Genomic DNA, 17,959 nt, shown 5'->3' with positions numbered 1-17,959 from the left:
AAAAATACAACTTTTCAGTGTACATTTCTTTGCAACACACATTTACAGTAGCTTGAGTAATTCTTGTTAGCTTTTTTGTCTTATAGTCAGCACAAAATATTTAATATTTTGTTAATATTTTGTGGTATGTTTTACTTTTCTGTTGTTACATATATGCCTAAAATTTATTTTGGACAATCTTTCTTTCTTTCTTTTCTGTGGTACTGGACATCAAACTCAGGATCTGAGGCATGCTAGGCAAGTGCTCTTCCACTGAGCTACCTGTAATCCCAGTGGCTGGTACTATGCTTAAACCCATATTTAAAAAATTAGAAAAGAGGGCTGATATGTAGCTCAGTAGTGAAGTGCTTGCATAATATGTAGTAGGTACTGAGTTTGGTCTCCAGCACTGTTAAAAACAAAGCAAAAGAAAAGTTTGAAAAGATTGTAGACACATCTGCAAGGAAAACATGGTTGGTTCAGCATTTAACTCAGCAAAGTTTTGTGAATATATTAATAACCCAATTCCTGAACTAACTCTTATAAACCTTTCCATTTATGCTTCTTGAAGCCATCTTGGTTACTTGCTGTCCACCTGGACACCAGGATATCAGCTTGGGAAGAAGCCATGCCTTATCTTTTATATCATAATAAAATGTTATTTGAACCTCATATTAAACATAGGTATGCATATAGTCATTTAAAATTTAAAACCTTTTTATATGTTTCTTATAGTAAGTATTTAATATTTTTAGTATTTAGAGATCTGTTTTCAAAACTTTAAGAATAACAATATGAAAGGCTGGGATTGTGGCTCAGTGGTAGAGTGCTTGACTAGCATGTGTGAGGCCCTCTGTTCAATTCTCAGCACCATATATAAATAAACAAAATAAAGGTCCCATCGACAACTAAAAAAATTTTTTTAAAGAAATAACAATATGCAACTGCAATAAGTTTTGAATGCATTTTTCTTTAGTACATATTGATTAGGAGATAATCAATATTAAAATTAATATTCCAACTCCCTGTGTTTTACATAATTTTTAAACACTCATAACTTAGTCAATGTTATAAGATGTGCTTGTGACAAGCATCAGCTAAGTAAGAGAAAAACATAGGAGCAGATGGCTGTTTTATTTATTTATTTTTGATACTAGGAATTGAACTCAGGGGCACTTGACCACTGAGCCACATCTCCAGCCCTAATTTGTATTTGATTTAGAGACAGGATCTCACTGAGTTGCTTAGTGCCTTGCTTTTGCTGAAGCTGGCTTTGAACTCACAATCCCCCTGAGCCACTGGCATTACAGGCATGAGCCACCACACCCGGCTGCAGACGGTTGTTTGTTATTTTTATAGAATCCTCATGAGAATTATGTACTTTGTGGCGCAAATTTATTTTCTGAATTGCTTTTCTTGGTCATTTAGCACCAAGCTGCTTTGAAATTATAAGTCATAAAATATATACATATTAACTTGAATCATATAAATTGTATTACATTATATATATGTATATGTAATATGTACTTACAGTCATGCATTGCTTGATGATATGTTCTGACAAATGCATTGTTAGGTGATTTTACCATTATGGGAACATTCTAGAGTATATTTACCCAAACTAAAATAGCTGTCCCATTTCTAGGTGATAACATCCTAGAGTATATTTACACAAGCTAAGATAGCTGTCCCATTTCTAGGTGATAACATCTTAGGGAACCACTGTTATATATGTAGTCTGTTGTCCAAAGCATGGTTGATGGTGTGTGAAGAAAAACATATGTATTTATGAGTGTGCCCTGAAGTACTTAACTTTCTATACATTGAATTACTATCAGCTTTGAAATCCTTGGTTGTTATGTGGATAACAAAAACATCATTCTGTATCAGCACTGATAATTGAGCATTGATTATGTTACTTGCATTGATGAGCCAAAATTTTGTGCAAGCCTATTTCTGTGTATCATACTATTTATGAGGCATGGCTCTAGTTTAAGCACCAAACTTCTGAAATCTTGTGATTGTCGTAGGAAGATTGCACCTAAATCATAATGAGATGACTACTGGATTTAAGAGTTTGGGACTGGGGGGAGACAGAATTTGAAATTATCCTTAGTCACTTTTATATTCATTTCTGTGGTCTCATCCTGATCTTGTAAATCTTTTCTGTAGGAAGTTTTGGGAGCGGTTTATTGCCCTGTGTCATGAAAATAACAGTCTACATGGGATCACATTTGAACAGATCAAGGCTCAGTTAGAAGCTTTAGAACTAAAGAAGACATATGTGTTGAATCCGTTGGCTCCTGAATTTATTCCCCGGGCACTAAGACTGCAGAATTCAGGAAATAGCAACAAGCAGCAGCAATCACCACCCAAGGTAAAGCCTCCCTTAATGAAGCTGTAGAGTTGAAAGGGTAAGAACAGTGCTACAACATGAAAGTTTATTGGGTTGCAAGTTACTTTAAGCTTCAGAATTGAAGACTGCATTTGGTGACCAGCAGTTTCTGCAAATAATTTGTCTAGATTTGGCATGTAATAAAAATACAGTGCATTTTTACCACCTACTTAAGGTCGTAATCATCCTCCAAAAGTTTTTAAGTTGGGGTTGGGGTTGTGGCTCAGTGGTAGAGCCCTAGCCTAGCACGTGTGTGGCACTGGATTCAATCAGCACCACATAAAAATAAATGTATTGTGTCCATCCTCAACTAAAAAAAATACATTAAAAAAAGTATCTGAAAATGTGTGGTATCCTTTGTGTACTATACCTTTTCAGTCCTCACTGCTGATAGACTTGGTTTTATCTGTCAGCTAAGATGTGAATAAAACAACACAGTTTAAAACATCCTGCATCTTATAACAGCATATTATTTATAAGGATTATGTTATAATAATAATATTTGTATAAAGAAGATAAGTCTAATCTTTCATTGATGACTGACTCATTTCAAAAGGTATTTGACATTGAGGAAATTTAGCCAGCTTCTTAAAGATTGATTTTTTTTGACTCATTTTTGTTCTTTAGGAAGAATCCAGTCAGAGGGAGTGGGGTTGGGAGAGTTGAGGCTCTTTCCGCTTTTGAACGGCAGTTATTTTGGGCAGAGACAGTTGGCTTATTTTCTAGAGTGTCTAAAAAATATTCTAAAATATCTAAAAAAACATCCTAAAAGGCAGCTTCTGATAATGGCACATATAGTATTTACTCTAGTATTTTTATAAATTTATAGTCCTCAGTGTGGTATGAAACTTATTAACATGGATTAAAAGAGTTTGTTCGTGTTGAACTTTATTACACCTCATGTGCCAGCAATAGTGAATGGCTTGTTTTGAAAGTCTTTAGGCTAAATAGGTATTTCTATGTTAACATACTGCTGCTGTATATTATTGGTAAATAAAAATGTACATAATGTGTAGTAATGCTTTAATGATTTGGCATTATCAGAGGATTAAGCATTCTGCATAAATGAGTTTATCTTATATGCCAGGTGCTAAAGAGGCATACATCAGCAAATTTTAGCCCCTCAATTCTCTTGTGGCAGGTGTTGGAAGAGGTAAAAGAATGATGATCAGAGGAAGTAAGTAGATTCAAGGCAAGTTCTACCATGGAGCTCTTCTTCAGGAAGTTTGTGAGTGGATAGAGAGAGTTGGAAAGTAGGGAAAATGTAAAAAATTAACTTAGAACAGAAATTTTTATTTCTATTGTTTGCTGCCTTACTGTCTGTGCCTAGAGCAATATCTTGCACATAATAGGTGTTTTGACATATTTTTTAAACAAATGAGTAAGCTTAGCATAAGAGTTTTATGTTAGTAAGCTTTCCATTACTGTAATAAATGCCTAAAATAATCAATTTATGAAGAGAAAAGTTTTGTTTTGGTTCACAGTTTTAGAGGTTATATATAGTCCACGATCAGTTGGCCCCATTGCTTTGGGCCTATGGTTGCTTTTCTTGTCACTAGTATGTGAAAGAGCAAAACCATTTATTTTATGTCTGGGGAGTGAAAGAGGAAAACCAGGAAGGGGCCAAGTCCTATGGTCTCCTCCAAGGGCATGGCCTTGAAGACCTCTACTAGGCCCCACCTCTTAAAGGGTCTACCGCTTTCCAATAGTGTCAAGCTAGGGACCAACCCTTGTATACACAGCCATTTGGGGGATACTCCAAACCCAAACTATAGCAAGTACTTACAAAAGATGAGTGATATGGGAGAGCAGGTGACATGTCTACAGGGGACAGCAAGTAGCTTAGGGTATGTAAGAGTAGGGTACCTACGTAGAAACTTCCTAATTTTATTGATTTTTATTTAAAATGTCAAAAAACCATTGTAGCCCTTTGCACATTCTTCAGTACTTTTACTTGAGCTGTGTAAGCATCAAGTAATTACTGTAGCTGACACTAGATTTAAGCCATGATGCCATACATATACAGTCCTTAAGCAAGACCCTGCAGTTTGCCTTTTGTTGTTGTTGTTATTTTTTAAAGGTGGAGAATATATATATTTAGTTCATTTGTTTTTCCAAAATCAAAAAGTCCCTGAAGGCAAAAATCCTATTCTGTATGTTTTATGACCCCTAGTGCTTAGCCCCATTCATTGCACATAGTAGGTGCTAAGAAAGTATCTGATAAATGAATAATGGTTATGGCCTGTAATGTGGCGTTTTGCTTTCAATAAACTGTCTTGTAAAATTTATTCTGGGGCTGGGGTTGTGGCTCAGCGGTGGAGCGCTCACATAGCACGTATGAGGCTCTAGGTTAGATCCTCAGCACCACATAAAAATAAATAAATAAAATAAAAGTAGTATGTCTGACTACAACTAAAAAAAAGTAAGAGCACAAAAATTTAAAAAATAATATATCCTAAACTTTTTAGAAAATCTTTTTTTTAAAGAGACATAGACAAGAAATCAGAGGCTTTTTTTTTTTTAAAGAGAGAGTGTGTGAGAGAGAGAGAGAAAAAGAATTTTTTAATATTTATTTTTATTTAGTTCTCGGCGGACACAACATTTTTGTTTGTATGTGGTGCTGAGGATCGAACCTGGGCCACAAGCATGCCAGGCAAGCGCCCTACCGCTTGAGCCACATCCCCAGCCCTAGAAAATCTTTTTCACTGATTCTATAGATGTTCATCTTTGTCAGTGGCTAACCAAATCATTTATCAGCTTATTCTTATTTCATCTCTGTCCTGCTTTCCCATCCTACCACTTCCACATGTATGTGCTGGAGAATTTTGAAACAAATCCCAGTTATTTTATTTCATGTGCAAGAATCTTAATGAAGGGGAATTTAATTCATTATAGAAAAGGATGGTATTTCTTAAATGGGATGCTGAGCCATTCTATTTTTTCAAGTTTCCTTAATTTAACACAATTCTGTATGTAAGAAATATTTTAAATCAGTATCTCTAATGTTAGAATAGAATTTAAAATCCCAGTAAGGTTCATGTAAAAAAAATCATCACAAGGTTGCAAGATGGCTAAAAGTGCTCCTGGGCATGCCTCCTCAGGACTAATTTGGCAACAAAACATATTGATAGCTGTGCAAAAATCAAGGAGCTTTATTGTCCTAATACTTCTGTGGTAAGATTTAGTCAAGATGCAAAATGTCAGGAGACCTGGGAGGAGGTGATCCTGTGTGGCCTTCCATTACTGCACTCTCTAGGGCACTTGGTGGGAGCAGTGTTTGGAAGCTTTGCAGATATGGCCAGTTTCATTTGAACATGACCCAGAAGACAGATCATGTTTAAAAATGGATCCTCTAAAGACCATCCCATTGTTTAACATATTTTAGTTTGTTAGTTTTTTTTTTTTTTTTACCATTGGTACCCAGCTGCTGATATTATGTCTCAGTGTCTAGTGATAAGAAAATGTGTCAGGCTTATTTACTTTGGTAGTCAGGATGGACATATGGTGGGCCCCTCAGTAAACATTTGTTGAAAGAATAAATGGGCAAAAGTGAGTAAATGAAAAAATAAATATTTGAATGAATAAGTGGCAGGTGATATAAACTACATTTGAATATAAGCAATGGATGATATGAGCAACTTTTGCTTAAAAAATCCTGATGTTAATTAGTGTTCTGCCTAAGATAAGGATGCTTTCTAAGATTTATTATTAGAAAGGAGTTAGTTTTGGAATGACTTTTACACGTAGTTAGCTCTAGCTTAGTGCTACATTATTATTTATAAGCTATCAAACAGTTTATTTTGAGTAAACTAAGTAAATCTCCTGCTCTAAGTTAAAAGATGCTAGACAACCCGGAGTGCTGATGTTTTTGTCCAGCAGCTTCCAGTTGTGTAGGGTAGGACTGCCCTGGACTGTGGTTACTCTTTGTATTAGCTTCCCATTGCTGCTGTAACAAGTTACCACAAACATAGGGACTCAAACAGTACCAGTTTATCATCTCATAGTTCTCTGGGTCAGATACTGGGACTGGCTTACTTGCTTTCTCTGCTCTGGGTTTTACAAGGTGGGGATTGAGGTGTTGGCTGACTGGATTCTTACCTGGAGCCTTGGGAAAGAATCTGGTTTCAAGTTGATGCAGGTTGTTGGCAGAATCTAGTTTCTGCAATTGTAGGACTGATGTCCTTATTTCTTTGCTGGCTATCAGTTAGTAGCATTCCTATCTTGTAGAAGCCTCTTGCTGTTTCTCAGAGGTACCCCTGCAGCTTGGAGCCAGCAATGGTGCATTGTTTCCTTCTGTCCCACAGAATTTCTTCTACCACATCTCTTATTTCTTCTTCCACTGCACCTTTCTGAGCTAGAGAGATTTCTTTGCTTTTAGGGCTCATATTACTACTAGGGTCCAACCAGATAATCCAGGCTACTCTCCCTATTTTAAGCCACAACTTTAACTCTATTTGCAGAGTCCTTTTTGCCACATAACACATCACGTCATGCATGCTTAGAGTGTGCACATCATTCAGGTGCTGCAGCCTCCCACATTCTGACCAACTGCTGTGCTTTCTCTCTGTGGTTTGCTCTACATAGTTGTCCCTTGTTCATGGGTCATTAGCAAGCCATAGTGATAGGTTTGGAGGCTTTAAAATCTAAATGGTTTGTTACCCTCTTGGAACTATCTTATCTCTCTGTGTCACTGGCTTTTCTTTCTTCTGTCAGTGTATGTGCCTTTGGCTGCTCTTGTCACTTCTAATTGCTCTGCTTCTGATCTTACCCCCTACTCCTGACATCTCAGTGTTTGCCATTTTCTTTTCCCTTTTTCTCCTTTCTTATCAATTCACTGTTTCTCAGAAGTTTGTTTTTTATAGCTGCTGCCAGTCACTATGAATATTTTTCTCTTCTGGCTACCATTAGCCAACTATCATTCTTTTTGGCTTTTTTTTAAATGACTTTTTAAGACTTAGATACCTTCATCCACTCATAATCAACACACTTTAAACCTTCAGTGTTTACTGATGTTCTAAGTATCTAATATCTTTGACAGTTGCATGTGTAGATAAATTAAGTGTCATTGTATTTTTTGCTTTGGTCAAGAATGAATTTTTCTTCCTCTTGTAAACATTATCCCCTTTAGTTTTCTGTTATGTACAAATCAATTTTGTATATATCTAGAGGTAAGTTGCATAGAGTGCCACTTTTTCCTCAGCTTACTTAGAATGTGTTAGTTACATTTTTTTATTAAGAAGAGAAAGACTTAAAAAGTTCAGAACTTGAGAGCATTGTGTCTCAAATATTGTTTCTGCCCAAATGTTTTCATTTTTAACGGTAGAAAAAGATATCAGTATGTAAATCTGCCATTGCTTTTTTTTTGGGAAAAAAAAATCCTTCATTGATGGACATTCAGATAAACATTTAGCACACATATAAACTGTGCCACAATGAACATCTGTGCTCTAATCCATGATTATTTCATTTGGATAAATTCCTGAAAGAGCAATTACAGGATTAAAGTATATGTGCATTTTTAAAAATATTCATTTTTTAGTTGTAGATTGACAAATACCTTTACTTTGTTTATTTATTTATTTTTTGTGGTGCTGAGGATCAAACTTGTGTCTCACAAATGCAAGGCAAGCGCTCTGCCACTGAGCTATAACCCCAACCCTGTATGTGCATTTTTGATGCTTCTAATATATATTGCCAAATTACTGTCTAGCAATTAGCTAGATTCTCTCAAGCAAATTATGATAGTCTTTTTTCCTGTTCCTTTAGAAAATTTTGTACTTTCAGATACTATGAATCATATTCAAAATGCCATAAATCCCAAGTCATGTTTATATTCTGTTACTATTCTAAAGATTTCATCCTCAAAAATAGAAGACTGAAATTTTTCCCTGAAAAAGCAGTTTTTATGTTTTGTCATTTAATTAGAAAATTTAGAAGAAGCTACAAAGGAATAAAGTTTATGTTTCAGACATGTAGGTTGCATATTTTTTTTAATTAAGAAAATTCATTGAGAAAAGAAGTTTAGATAGCCTTAATTTGGAAAAGAAAAAACTGGGGGACCAGAAATAGTCCTATTATTTATAAAAAGAAATATTTGAATGAATAAGTGGCAGATGACCTATTATTTATAAAAAGAAAGTTGGCTCAAAGCAGTCTAATAGCTACTAATTATAGACTCACAGTTTTTAAATTTTAATTGTTGCCATTTACATTTAATTTGTATATGATTAGGAAAAGGGTTCTTGTTCTCTAATATTAAACATGTTCAAATTATAATATATTGTTTTTTTTTCTTTAAAGGGAAAAAGCCTCCATCATACTCAGAATGATCATTTCCAAAATGATGGAATTGGTAAGTAGAAAAATTATCCTATCCTATCCTTTTATGATATGAAATTCAGTCCAGATTTCACTGTGAATGAAAGTGAATCCCCTTACCATCTCTCGCTCTTTTTCTTTCTCGGGAATTCACGACACAGACAATCACTTAATTCTTTTATTTTATTTTATCAGTTAATTCTTTTATTTTATTTTTTTTATGTCAGTGGGTTGATGTGTCATTTTTTAAAAAGAGGTCATTTTGTAGGCACCAGCATATGTATCCAGGAGTTTTGAGAAAAACCGTTTAAGCCTTTTATGCTTATAATTTTTTTGTCCCCCCCCTCCCCCCCCTTAGTACCAGGGATGGAACCCTTGGGCACTCAAACCACTGAGCCACATCCTCAACCCTTTTTTTGTGTTTTACTTAGAGACAGGGTTTCACTGAGTTGCTTAGGACCTCACTAAGTTGCTGAGGCTGGCTTTGAACTCTCAGTCCTCCTGTCTCAGCCTCCTGAGCTGCTGGGATTACAGGCATGCACCACTGTGCCTGGCTGCAACGTCATAAATTTTCAGAACTTATTTCTCTCCAACAAATGTGAGATCATATAGATTTGAAGATAAAGTTTATTTAAATGATTTTAAAAGTTGTAGAATTATGCTTTTAAAGTAATGATTACTTAATCTTCATTTTGTATGTAGCTATATTATATTGCAAGTCAAAATTTTATTCTGAAGAATCGTATACTTTCCTGGTCCCAGAGGACTATTTACTAGGAGTATGTGCACATGTGGGTGTCTTTCTTGAAGAATACCTGTCTGGTTCCTACAAGCTAATTTGAACAGCTCATGCTGATTTTAGAGAACATTGTAAAATGGTTGTTTTTTTTAACATGCTTTACTCTTTCACACTAATAATTCTTTGATTATAATCTATTTTATGCCACATCTGGGAAATACATTTTGCTGTTGGGTGACTTAAACTATTTTTGTCTAGGTAAATATGTATAGCTATTGAGTGCATTCTTTTTCTGTTTATTTTTCAGTTCCTCCCAATCCTTCTGTACTGATTGGCAATCCTATTAGAGCATATACTCCTCCACCTCCTCTTGGACCTCACCCAAATTTGGGGAAATCTCCAAGCCCTGTTCAAAGAATAGATCCTCACACTGGGACAAGTATTCTTTATGTACCTGCTGTCTATGGAGGGAACGTAGTTATGTCGGTGCCTTTGCCTGTAAGTAAATACTTATGTGAAATATTTATGATTGAATAAAGTAAATAGGTTTCAGTAAATTTAGTGACAGTCCCAAACCGTCCCAACCTTATTTTTTTTGGTGGTTCTAGGGATGGAAACCAGGTCCTCAAAACATTCTAGGCAGGTGCTCTACCATTGAGCTATGTCTCCAGCTCTAACCTCTTTATTATGTTTTAACTTTTTAATGTCTGTAAGCTTCTTTTAAAGTAAGTTATCTTTAACTGTTGAATTTTGAAATGACCAAAGAAATGTGTATTGTGGCTCATAATTTGTTACTCTATTACCAGAGATATTCATTCTTTATAAAGAGATCTGTAAATTGAATGTTTTGATTTAGAAGGTTTTATGTTCTTTTTTTTGGTGGTGGGGATACTGGGGGTTAAACTCAGGGGCACTCAACTACTGAGCCACATCCTCAGTCCTATTTTGTATTTTCTTTAGATACAGGGTTTTTCACTGAGTTGCTTAGCGCCTTGATTTTGCTGTTGCTGGCTTTGAACTTCTGATCCTCCTGTCTTCAGCCTCCAGAGCTACTGAGAGGTTTTATGTTCTTTTAAAATATTTTTTTTCTGAAGAAATTGGACTGAAAGTTAACAGAACTAGTAACTTGGTCTCTTGTTTTAAAAAACAATGCTTTTATTTTATCTTTTGTTTTTTATTCCTACATAATTCTCGAAATCTTCTTGATACATAGAATTCACTGGAGGAGGCAGAGGGGGTTGGGTTAGTGTAGTCCTTTTAGATCTGAATTTGTCTTATGAAACCTTTCTGCCATTTAGAAATGTTTCTGAATCCTTTCTAAGGGTATGGGCTTTCAGATACTTTCATATTGTATCATAAACCCATTTTTTAAGTTTCTTTAGGGTTTTAAAATACTTTTGTCAGTTTTATTTGTGTGTGTGTGTGTGAGAGAGAGAGAGAGAGAGAGAGAGAGAGAGAGAGAGAGAGAGAGAGAGAGAGAATATTTCCAAATTCAGCAGTTTTGGCCTAGGAAGTAATTTCTTTCATGTAAGTGAAGTACTGTAATTTCAGGCAGTGGTGATTATTACAAAAGATCTTTTGCACCCCCACCCACACCCCAGAAAGGGGAAAGTGCTAAAATGTGAATGTGCTGTAGCCTTGTTGGCTATGGTAGTTCATAGCCATGGCAGCCATGGAGAGTGACTGTGAGTAAGAAATAGGTAATTTATGCCCACTCCCTGTGAACTTCAGAGTTTAGTGGAGTTATTTCTTCCCAGCCTGGCAACATTATACATCATCAGCTATAAATAGAAAGTCTCTTAGGTTTTAAAATTCACTTTACCAGGTCAGAGAGGCTTTTATTATGTAAGATTCCTAAGAATCTGCATGTAATAGTTATACCCTAATAAAATAATAGGGACAGTAGTTCAGATGTTATATTTATTCCTTTTTTGTTAATGTGCAGACATCATGTGTCTAGATATACCTAAACAAGTTTTCTGTTTCTGTATTTTAAGGTAGAGTTGATTTCATCAAAAGCAGTAATAGAAGTAGTGACCTATTTGAATTAATGAATAAGTGAACTTTAAATGCGATAAAGGAGATAATTAAATATGTTTACATTAAATTATTTACTTTTTGAGTGAGACACCTTAGACTAAATTCTTCCTTCACTTTACCTCCTGTTCTCTAATTAAGTCTATTAAACTACATAACTATGCAGTTTATTTAAGAAGATAATTTTTGTGGTAATCTGTGACATGCAAATGTTCACATTGAGGGGAAATGATTTAAGAATGTAAAATGATTTAATGCCTCAATTTATTCTGAATCTGAAAAGTGACCCATTTTTCCTTACACACTAAAAATTCAGGGAGTCCTTTTTGTACACTTAAGACATAGCAATTTGATTCTACCAAGTGATACTGTTAAGTAGCACTGACTTTGTAGTTGCTCATTTTGATAGTTGTCCTCTGTGTTGGTGTATGCTTTTTCTAATCAAAATACTATAGAAGTTTGCATTCCAAAATATACTTAATGCAATTACTTTATTTCTTGTAATAACCTAGGTACCATGGACAGGATACCAGGGTAGGTTTGCAGTTGATCCTCGAATTATTACACATCAAGCAGCAATGGCCTACAATATGAACCTATTACATACACATGGACGGGGATCTCCTATACCTTATGGCCTTGGACATCATCCACCTGTCAGCATAGGGCAGCCACAGAATCAGCATCTGGAGAAGGATCAACATGAACAAAATCGAAATGGTAGGTTGCTATGCTGTACTCTGTTCATAAACTGATGGCATGCAGAGTTCTGTCCACAGTATGATTGTTAATCATGGACTATTGAAATCAACCTGTTACAACAACCATGGATCCTCATTCCAGATGACATAAATATGTACACAGGTACAAATTTTGCATGTAATTTCAGAGTGTCCTTTAGTTAAACCCTAGCACTTATGATTTATTTTACTGATTTCCTGAAATATATTAAATTTTAATATTTTGAATTCTGTATATAATAGTCATTTAAAATTGCAAAGAAAAGTCCTTTCCTTCCAATTTTGTTAACCCAAAATATTCTTGTAGTGTACTAAGCATTAATGTTATTGTGGGATAGTTGATATAAAATATGTATTTCTTATGCAAATCTACCAGAATTATAGGTAAGAAAAAAATTACCTATTACTTTTCTTAGTTAAGTTTATAGAAGTATGATTTATATGCAGTAAAAATCACTCTTTAAAAATGTATGGTTTGATGAGTTTTAATAAATACACAGAGTTGTTAACTACCATCAAAATCAAGGTACAAGATATCACATCACCTCAAAAAGTTTCCTGATGCCCCTTTACAGACATTCCCATTCCCTGAGCCCAACCCTGGACAACCACTAGCTTGTACTTATATTTTTTCTTTAGGATGTCATATAAATGGAATTGCAGGGTATATAGGTGTTCATGTTTGGCTGTGTTGACAGCTTTTGATCTTTCATCAGGTAGTATGAGTGAGTTGCTTGCTCCTTTTAATTCTTGATTAGTATTTCACTATATGAGTACAACACAATGTGTTTATCCACCCATAATTGGTGGATACAGTAGTTTTCCAGTTTTTGATTCTCATGAATAAAGCTGCTGTGAACATTCATGTTTTCATTTCTCCTGGGTAAATACCTAGAAGGGAGATTGCTGTGTATATTGTAAATACATTTTTAACTTTATAAGAAACTGCCATATTATTTTCCAAAGTAGCTGTACTATTTTTCATTTCTACCAATAATGTGTGAGATTTCCCTTTGTTCCACATTCTCAGCAACATTTGGTATTGTCAGACTTTGTTATTTTACCCTTGCTGGTGAATATTTGATGGCAGGTTGCTGTGGCATTTGCATATCCCTAATAACTGCTAACACTGAGTATCTTTTCTTTGTGCTTATTTGCCACGTGTGTATCCTCTCTGATGAAATGTCTATTCATATCATTTGCTCACTTTATTATTGTTTTTTTTGTCTTATTAAGTTTTAAGTTTTTAATATATTTTAGATAGAAAACTTTAATTAGATATATGCTTTGAAAATATTTTCTCCCAGAATATGACTTTGGCTTTCCTTTCATTTTCTTAAGAGTATCTTTCAAAAGAAGTTTTTATTTTTAATGAGGTCTAGTTTATCCATTTATTTTTCTATGAATTGTGTTTTGGTGTTGTGTCTAAAATATCTTTGTCTAACCCAAGGTCACAAAGGTCTTTTCTTGTTTTCTTCTAGAAGTCTTAGACTATTAACTCTGACTTTTAGGTCCATTTTGAGTTAAATTTTGTATTTTTGTTTTGGTTTTGCATATATATATTCAGTTGTTCCAGCATCATTTGTTGAAAAATCTGTCCTCCTCTTGAACTGCTTTGGGACCCCTCTTGAAAATCATTTGGTCATATACTTGGACTCTGTTCTCTTCTGTTAGTGCATATGTTTGTGTTCATGCCAAATATGCTATCTTGATTGCTGTGGCTTTATAAAAGTCAGGAAAGCAGGTAGTATAAGTCCTCTGACTTGATTCTTCTTTTCCAAAATTGTCTTTTCCAGGTATTATCTTATATACATTTTAGAATCAGCTTTTCAGTTTCTACCAGAAAAGATTTTGATTGAGATGTGTTAAGTTTTTAGGTCGATTTTGGGAGAATAGACATCTTAACAATATTTAGTCTTTTGATCCAAGAACAGGCATATATATATATATATATATATATATATATATATATATTTGTTTTTTTTTAAGTTTTTAATTCCTTAACATTTATAAAATGTTTTTATATATGACTTTTCACTGTTTTATTGAGGTGCAAGCTTGATTAACATAAATATTTAATTTATAATATTTTTCTTTAAAGTTAGATTCATGAATTACATAGAATGATGATGAGTTTGAGTTTTTCATTATTGGAAATTTTCTAAGAATTTTTCCATTATTGATTTCTACTTTAATTTCATTGCAATAAGAGAACATTTTGTACCATACAAATCCTTTTTTGATTTATTGATATTTGTTTCATGGCACAGAATATAGTTATTATGGTTTGGATCTGTAATGTTTCCGAAAGCTGAAGTGTTGAAGAGTTGATCCCCATACAGCAGTGTCTAGGGGTGGGGCTTTGGGGGAAATGATTGAATCATGAGCACCGTAACCTTACCAGTGGATGAATCCATTTGAATGAATTACTGAGAAGAGATGAATACTGTGACAGGGGGGCATTGTTGGAGGAAGTAGGTTACAGAGGACTTGGCTTTGGGGACGATATATCTTATCTCTAGCCCCTTCCCCTCTCTCTGCTTCCTGGGTGCCATGTGGTGAGTAATTTTCCTCCACCATGCCTTTTTAAAGCCATGATGTTTCTGCCTCACCTCAGATCCAAAGCAATGGAGCTGTGTGACCATGGACTAAAACCATGACCCTAAGTAAACTTTTACTCCTCTAAGTTGCTCTAAGTTGTTTTGTTTGGGATATTGTGGATTAACCAAGGGATGTTTTGTTTTGAGTACTAGAGATTAATCAAGGGCGCTTAACCACTGAGCCACATCCCTAGCCCTTTTTATATTTTATTTATTGACAGGGTCTTGCTAAGTTGCTTAGAGCCTCATTAAATTGCTGAGGCTAGCCTTGAACTCCCAATCCTCAACCTCCCTTGCCACTGTGATTATAGGTGTATACCATCATACCTGGCTCTTGATGAGCATTTTGATCACAGTGATGAAAAAGTAATACAGTGGTTTGTCTTTGTTAGTGTTCCATGTGCACTTGAAAAGCATAGAATGCTTTTCAGATGTTAATCAGATTAATTTGTTCTGGATTATTTACTATGTTCTTGCTGTTTTTCTGTCTCTTTTTCTATCAATTACTGAAGAAGGAAATTGAAATCTCTAAATATAATTGTTATCTATTTTTCTTTATGTTTTATCAGTTCTTGGTGAAATTTGAAGTTCTGGTATTAGGTGATAGTTTAAGATGATGTCCTCTTGATTAATTAACTCATTTAGTGTTATGGAATGGCCTTCTTATACCTGGTTAATATTCTTTGCTCAGTGCTCTTTGCTTTTATATCAGTGTAGTCAATGTCAGCTTTTGGCGGGGACTAGTGATAGCATAGCATGTCTTTTACTTTTAATCTCTTTGTGTCTTTGTATTTAAAGTACATTTCCATTGAGGTAAAGTATATGCTCTATATGCACAAAGCCCTTGGTTCCATCCCAGAACCAAATTAAAAAGGGAAAAAGTAGTGAACAACCAATAAAAAAAATTAAAAAATAAAAATAAAAATAAAAATAGAGTAATAATCACTGAAATCCGCAAAAAAAAAAAAAGGGAAAAAGTATACTTCTGCTAAATAGCATGTAGTTGGTGTCTGATTTTCAGTTTTAATTCAGTATGACAGTCTCTACCTGTTAAGTTTGATTCTGTTGTCTTTCTATTGTGGCTTGATAATTCATTTTACAAAATTGTAGTGGTAATCCAAAAAGAATGCTTTTGAAGTACCCAAATTAAGCATTCCTTCAAGGAACTTCAAAATATTTTGCAATTAATTCTTGTAGACTAAAAGCTAGTCACATGTGTGAAATTATTAAAGTCTATTGTAATTGTGCTGGTTTTGTTTTGTTGTTTGGTGCTGGGTATCAAACTCAGGGCCTTGCACATGCTAGCAAAGTGCCCTACCACTTACCTATATTCCTAACTTATAATTATGCTTTTTTAAACATTATTTTTGCTTCCTCTACTGTTTATCCCCCTTTACTATTCACTTATCCTGCATTTATTTTTAGTTTTCTATTTGCATTTCTTTCAGAATATCTTTACTCAGGGTGTTAGTCAGCTTTTCATCACTGTGACAAAATACCTGAGATAAACAATTGAGAAGGAGGAAAGATTTATTTTGGTTCATGGTTTCAAATGTTTCAGTCCATGGTCACTTGGCTCCATCGTTTGGGCTTTTGTTGGCACAGTACATCAGGGCAGGAGCAAATGGCAGAGGAGATATGTTCTTTTCCTGACAGCCAGGAAGCAAAAAGAGAGAGGGAGCAAATAGCCAGGATTTCAGTTCCGTCTTCAAAGGCATGCCTCCAAGGCTCAGTACCTACCTATGGCCTCACAGACTGGGTACCAAACTGTTAGCATATGGATTTGGGGGAACATTTAAGCTCCAAACCATTCAGTTTAGATTCCTTTACTAAACTAGATTGACACATTATTTAGATTTTTGCTTAATTGTAAATGAACGAAGTATTTAACCTTTATAAGTAGGCAAGAATGCCAAGGCCCTTTAAATGTCTAGTTAAGAAAATGAGGCTATAAATTCCTGGAGATTGGACAGTTTCTTCTGGAATTATTTTATGTTTTAGGTTATTCCCTTATTAAGCTTTTGCCCGGTCTTTGAGGTTTGTGTCATTTATAAATTTTCTTTCTTGCAGAGAAACTGCAACTCTTAAAATTTAAGAACAAAACCAAAGTTGTAATATAAATTGATAATAATGAGTCAAAAATGTTTAAAATATTCTGCTCATTTTGTCTAATGTTGAATAGTCAGTGGGAATGTCACATTTGCTGGAGAAAATTTATGAGGATTTTAAAATATTTTCTTAGGTAAAAATGATACAAATAATGCTGGACCTGAAATTAATAAGATTCGAACACCAGAGAAAAAGCCTGCTGAACCAAAACAGGTATGATGCTTGCATTTAGTGACTTCGTTGTTCTAAGGGATTTAGTCTGTGGTCATTTTGGAATCTTTATAATTTAAAGAAAAGTGCTGCCTTTATATGTATATCTTACACTTACTGTTTCACAGAGATCTAATGGGTCATGTTGCACCTTCACCTGACACTTTGTCTTAGGCTGTTAGTTCCTTTACCTGTATATTTTTCTCAAATTCTGTTATTCAGCGATGGATTGAATTTAAAGACTTTGCATGATAAGGTAGTACATGAAGACAGAGATGATGTGTCACTGACATGACCTCAACATGGGAAGAGCTGTAGGAGTGAAGAAGGAAGACGGCTTTCTCTGTCCAGGGCTCTCTCCCATCATACCCACTGCCTGATACCTTAACTCTGTCTGGCCATCCATTTACTTTTCCTGCTTCTGTGCCTGGGAACCAGTTAGAGAAAAACTGCTATTGGTTGAATCAGTGCCACTGGAGATGCATGTTTTCTAATCTTATTGGACCTCTGGGCTTTCTTACTTTTCTTTTGCATGTACGCAGCTCTTCTCAAGCCTGATCACCTTCCACTTCTCTATCCTTATTGTCAGGAATTGACTTTGCTTTAGACATAACCTCATCAGGATTTTACCCTGTTGATGTATAATATTAGATACATCGCTTTTTCTTTGTCCTTAAAGTTCTTTACTTCCTTTTTACTAGTGTTGGAGGAGGAATTCTTTTGGGGCAAGACTCTCCTCTTCTAGTCACCTCACAGAATTTGTCACTACTCCTCTGTTATCTTCACGTTCTTTCCAGCTACTGATTCTTCCTCTTCTGTGCAGTGTAGGTAC

General features: G+C 34.8%; 1 protein-coding gene across 5 annotated transcripts in view; it reads left to right on the top strand.

Moving 5' to 3' along the window:
- Positions 1-17,959, top strand: part of Helz (helicase with zinc finger) — a 172,277-nt gene that overhangs the window by 113,237 nt on the left and 41,081 nt on the right. For all 5 annotated transcript variants that reach the window (XM_078041842.1, XM_078041844.1, XM_078041843.1 and 2 more), the window contains 5 exons: positions 2,152-2,356; positions 8,675-8,726; positions 9,739-9,929; positions 11,981-12,188; positions 17,051-17,130. In XM_078041842.1, the coding sequence (XP_077897968.1) occupies positions 2,152-2,356; positions 8,675-8,726; positions 9,739-9,929; positions 11,981-12,188; positions 17,051-17,130 (736 nt within the window). The remainder of the gene's footprint in view (positions 1-2,151; positions 2,357-8,674; positions 8,727-9,738; positions 9,930-11,980; positions 12,189-17,050; positions 17,131-17,959) is intronic.

Source organism: Ictidomys tridecemlineatus, chromosome 3 (genome assembly GCF_052094955.1).
Source record: "Ictidomys tridecemlineatus isolate mIctTri1 chromosome 3, mIctTri1.hap1, whole genome shotgun sequence".
Classification (NCBI taxonomy): domain Eukaryota; kingdom Metazoa; phylum Chordata; class Mammalia; order Rodentia; family Sciuridae; genus Ictidomys; species Ictidomys tridecemlineatus.
Note: the sequence above shows the minus strand (reverse complement) of the source record. Positions and strands in the feature narration are given on the sequence as shown.